Source organism: Egretta garzetta, unplaced genomic scaffold (genome assembly GCF_000687185.1).
Source record: "Egretta garzetta isolate BGI_Z169 unplaced genomic scaffold, ASM68718v1 scaffold287, whole genome shotgun sequence".
Classification (NCBI taxonomy): domain Eukaryota; kingdom Metazoa; phylum Chordata; class Aves; order Pelecaniformes; family Ardeidae; genus Egretta; species Egretta garzetta.
In genome coordinates, this window is record NW_009260435.1 from 1,648,068 (window position 1) to 1,653,473 (window position 5,406).

At 43.2% G+C, this 5,406-nt stretch overlaps 1 protein-coding gene across 2 annotated transcripts in view; it reads right to left on the minus strand.

The window, feature by feature from the left end:
* The window catches only part of HCN4 (hyperpolarization activated cyclic nucleotide gated potassium channel 4), a 104,110-nt gene that overhangs the window by 1,515 nt on the left and 97,189 nt on the right, over positions 1-5,406 (minus strand). For both annotated transcript variants that reach the window (XM_035899492.1, XM_035899491.1), the window contains exon 8: positions 2-140. In XM_035899492.1, the coding sequence (XP_035755385.1) occupies positions 2-140 (139 nt within the window). The remainder of the gene's footprint in view (position 1; positions 141-5,406) is intronic.

Genomic DNA, 5,406 nt, shown 5'->3' on the forward strand with positions numbered 1-5,406 from the left:
AGCCTGGACATTGTGAGCACAGTGTGCCATCTCTCTGTCGTGCTGCACAATCTGCTGGATGATCTCATTCTCTTGGTAGTTGAAAACACCCGAATTGAGGTCATGCTGGACTTTATGCAGCAGAATGGAATTTTTCTTGCCTGTAGAGAAAGTGAAGAGAGAGTCATTCTATGTGAAAGCATGGGAGGCTTCCTCAAAGCTTCCTGCAAGACCTCCCTTCAATTGTTGGCACTGCCTCCCCTCCACTGTCATTACGGGATCTGTGTACAGTCTCTGTGCTCCAGCAACAAGATGACAAACATCACATCTTCTGCTTTTGTGGTATGATCAACAAACCGCAAGATCCCATAAAAATGTGTCTGACAGGACACATATTCTTGGTTAGACAGCAAAGCCACTTTTGATAAGTGTGGCAGATTGGTAGCAAAGCTTATGGATCTGGAAGATTCCCATTTTGCATCTCATAATCTGACCTTCCATTAAAAAAAGAGAGTAAATCCCAAGACTGTTGGTTTTTTGCATTTGCAAAGGAAAACCTCAAAAGTGTAAGTCCAGTGAAGTCTCCTGAGTCTTCAGCTACTCTCCTTCAGCTATGCCTTTTCCTCATCTGCCTCATGTAAGTTGTTCACTCTGGCATCAAATATGCATTTTTAGGTGAAAGGAAATTTCTCTATGATTAAGGGACAGAAGGACTTTATATGCTGGAAAAGCTCAGGTGGCCCAGGTAGGAGACCTCAGATATGCTGCAGCTACCATCTTACTCAGCTATGCCTTTCTAGCCCCATCTTTAAGCAAACTGCAGGCTAGCAAATGTCATGTTCCAGCTGGACTTCCTAGCCTGCAGCAAAATATTAGCTCAGCATTTTGCCGTTTTGCCTTTTCAATGGGCTGGAAAATGTGGCATAACGAGTTTGTCTGGCCTGAGAGTGCACCTGGCGCTGAAGGGATGCACCCTCCTGGACTGAAGGACAGAAGCACGCAAGGCAGGGGGATGAGATGCTGCCAGTGATGCCTTTTCACCAGAACACAAATGCCTTCTCAAGGGAGAGAATTTCTGATGCGGACAGGCACTGCATAATGGCCTTCGTATCTCTGTTCTCAGAACAGCGTGCAAATCAGTAACTGTGCCAGCATTGATTTATAAGGAGCTGCTATATGCTGATTTGAATGATTTTCTTACAAAATTAGTGTGGATTTGATCCCTGTTCTTGCCTTTTCAAGGGTCCTCTATCTTGACAACATACGCCAGTTTGAATTGATGACAGCACCTCCTCTTCACTTTTGTTTACTGAAGCTGTTTGGATTTGAAGGGTTCAGCCTAGTAAGTCCTGTCTGTGTGTGTGTGTCTGTGTGCATGCGTGTGCATACCTACCCCCTGGTTGCATGTCTGCACACAGCTCATTATGTAGCTGAAGCTCAGGGGGTGAATGTAGAAGGGTCACCTCTACATGAGGCAACCAGCCAGTTTGGATCAGATCAAAAGCTGTATTAGCCCTCCTCCTGAAACAAATGTATCCTCAGGCCCCGCACCCATTAGCAAACCTGTGCTCTGATTCAAATGTCATTTCTGCTGGTTCCTGTCTGATCACTTCTTGGCAATTGCTGCGCATTTACAGAGCATGAGATAGTGGCAGGTGTGGAATGGAGGCCTGGATGTGGAAGGGCTTCTTTTTCTGTTTTTTAACCCCCAAATCATGTCCATGTCATGCTTTAAGAATTAAAGGCTGCCAGCACAGCTCATGTCAACCGTTTCCTGCAAACAAAGGCTTGTCCACTAAACTTGTCTCCATGCTTTCATGAAATCACAGTTTTCAAGGTAAATCAGCCATTGATATTATCGACCAAGACCACAATATGATATTTAATTTGTCCCATACAGCATTCTAGTTTAAACTGGTCAGCTGGTAGTTTCCAAGAAGGAATGGTTAAGAGTGGATTGCCATGTTGAGTAGAGTTGTCAGTGAGATTCCAGAGGAATTTCCTTTCAATCCTATGCCAGTCAGATCTCAGATCTTTGTGTACAGATGTGAGTACATCTCTGTACACAGATGACATCCAGATAGTGGGGGCTTTTTTACTATATGGTGTATCTTTTATGTCTGTAACAGATAAAAGAGTCAGAGCTTAAGGACCTGCCTCTTACTCTGGCCAAATGTAAAATCAAACATCTGGCAGCAAAGAACTTAAATGGCACTCTGAAGAGTGCAGCTGGTATCCTGGTATCCTAAAAAGTAACTCTGAAATGGTAGTCTATAACTAGTTGAGTTTCAAATCTACCACCAGAAAAAGGTGAAACAATTGTTGCACAAATAAGAAGGAAATCATAAAGTATAAGAGAGATACTGGTCACTAACACATAAAATGCTTGGAAGGCATACAGTATGATGGTTTAGTTCTAGTGTCTAGCTGCAAAGCATGAAAAGGTACAGAAAATACCCACAGGAATCAGGTTTGAAAAGCATCAGTGAAAAGTACAGCATATTCAGCTTCTCTCAGAGAAGAGGTGACTTGACACTGATTTATAGGGAACCTCACAGATGAAGGAAGCTTCTAAGAGCCATTCCCTTCAGTTCCAGAAGGACCCACGAGATATTGTGATTTTAGACAAGCCCAGAAAAAAAAGAAGGAGCAATCGAACTGTAACTGTAGATAAGCGTTGGAGGAACACACTGAGGGTTTTTCCTTTGCTGTACTTTTTAAAATCAAGCGTTTATCTCTTTATAAAGGACAATGTGTGGCTGTAGCAACTGGAGGCTACGTTAAGAGCAGGTAAAGCTTGCAACCTACAGTGGGCTGAGCTGCACCATAAACCCAAACCACTCAAATGCTGACAGAGTTTTGATTCTGGATCTGCAGCTGGTGCATTTGGATGTGTCTGTTTTGTGTAGTGCTACGGGATGCGTAATGCTTTTGTGTTTTACTTGCTAATCACTCCCTCCAAAAAAAAGCAGTAAGGCGTACGGACTGGCCTTTCTTTTCTCACCTTGGAGAAAGACACCAGCCCTGGAAGGAGACAGTCCTGAAGGTAAAGGCCGTTCTGAGGTGCTAATGCTGTTGCGGGGGCTGGAGAGCTTGCCTGCACTGGAGGTGCATGTGTAGGATATATATATAATGCCTGTTTCATTGTATACTGGGCTGGAATAGGCAGCACTGGATAGCCCCTGAACAGACAGACCCTGGCTCTACCTGCCAGGTTCATGTAGCCAGACACACCATAAATGTCACCTTTAAACTTCAGAGCATTTTTGCAGTGAACATACAGTGAAAGGGAGTGAACGGCACAGAAGGTCACGCTGCACATGCAAACACAGAGTAATTTCCACGCGGTATCTACTAGAGTCACATACGTACTCACAAACAAATTACATCACAAAGAGCTGCTTAAACAGAAACAGAAATACTAACTGCTCCAAGTCTGGAGAGAAGGAACAACCTATCTAAATAAAATTGACAGGTCAGAGAGAATCTGGCCAGCACACTTGAGTTAAAGAGGGATTCAGACTGCAGGTTTGTAATCATTCTCTTTCTGGAGTTGAAGGTACAAATCCCAGCATGGGGAATCTGTAGCTATCTCACACAACTGCAAGGTCAGGATGCGGATGGGAGATGGCATGCCGAGTTCAAAGCAGACAGGCAAAAAAGCCTCCTTACCACATCTGCTTTCTTGATAACAGGCTGTAGCAAAGCTGGGCTGAGGAGGAACGGCTAAGGGTAGAAGAAGGAGAAACAGCAGATGTTGCTAGTGCAGCTTTCGGAAAAGCTCAATATCAGCAACTGCTCTGTGTTTCCATCATTACACCTCATCTCACACTTTTAATTCCATGTCACCTGCCTTTGGCTCCTGATTTGCTTGTCTGTGCTTGAATAGCCTGCAATTTCCAATGCTGCCCTCAATTCAGATGAGAACCCATAGTGATGTTAATCAGAGCTGCACGGATGAATTGAGGGGACTGAAGTTTTCATAACCGGGGCTGTTGACAACACAGAAAGAGCTGAACAGCAGACTCTGGTTTCCTTGGCAGAGCACTGAACAGAGAATATGATAGCATTTTCCAAACATGCATACTATTTACTGGAAATTGTTTGATCAAAGCTCCTTAAATTTTTGTCAAATTGATAGAATAATTCCAGCAAAAACCTTGGAATGATTATTTTTGTTAGTTTTTAAAACAGAATGTTTCAGTTTTCCTTCGAAATTACATTACACTTTTTACTGTTTTCCTGAGCCCAGCTTGAATCTATTAACTGTTTCACTAGATCAAATTTTGCTTTTCTGTTTTGCCAAGAAAGTCTCAAATTTCTGCTCCAGGACATTTAAAAAAAAAACCTGTTCTTTCAGTTATTGAAGGGAAGAGGAATTTTTCAAAATAATTTTTCAAAATTGTAATTGGTTAGCAAACTGAAAAATTAATTGGTTCCACCATCATTTACATGATGTTTCCACACACCAATATAAGTCTTATTAGTTGCTTCTGGAGAAAATCCTCCTTCCACTAGATGAGAACAGGCACAGAGCAGAGTCCTGGTGGGACAAATTCATTTTCCTGGCAGGTCTGACTAAGGTCCTGCATGAAACATAAGCCAACAGTGGAACGAGGCAGTAGGGAAGTTTGCCTGGGCTGGTGGTTCTGAGATTATTTCTCCTCCTCATCTTATTTACGAAATTGCTTCAGTTTCAAATTAATTTTTCCTGCTCTGGAGTTACTGTCACAGCACCTGCCTCAAAAGGAGAGCAGAAAAGACAGCAATCAGAGGACTGAAAAGCTGATTAGTTTGGCTCTGTGTAACCCTAATTGAAATGATGTCCTGCAGCTCACAGCTACGCTCAGTGAACTGCAGTGGAGTCCTCTGTTCTTGCTAAGCCAGTGAGAAGCTTCATTAGGAGCAAGGAAAAGGGACTCCTGTTTCCTCCTCAGTCTAATCATAGAAGCAGGGAGGCGGTATGTTACAGAGTTTCTCCTTCTGTCTTTATCCCACATAAATTAAAGTGCTGAGCTGAGTCTAAGGTACTAAGTTAAACAATCCACCCAAGCGTTTCTCCTAAACCCAAAAGCACTGTACACATTTACTAAGATGTCAGGGAGCTGGCATGGGAGCCATCTGACCCACTTCATGCACCAACTCCCCACCCTTGTGTACTCCGAGGTAGCTCAAGGCTCCTTACCTTTCTACATGGGAGAGAGAAGCAGCCTTGCATTTCTGCAAGGCAAGTGGTGTGGGACAACCTGAAGTCAGTCAAAGGACTTAAGACTAAAAGGCCTCCATGGCAGAACTGACTTTTTTGTTGTCTTTGTACAGCTCCTAACACAATATGATTTTTTTCCCATAGTCAGACAAAAATGAATTTCATCAATGGAGTGCTCTGGGTTCTAAAACCTCCCTGTTTTCCTCACTGCAACAATAGGC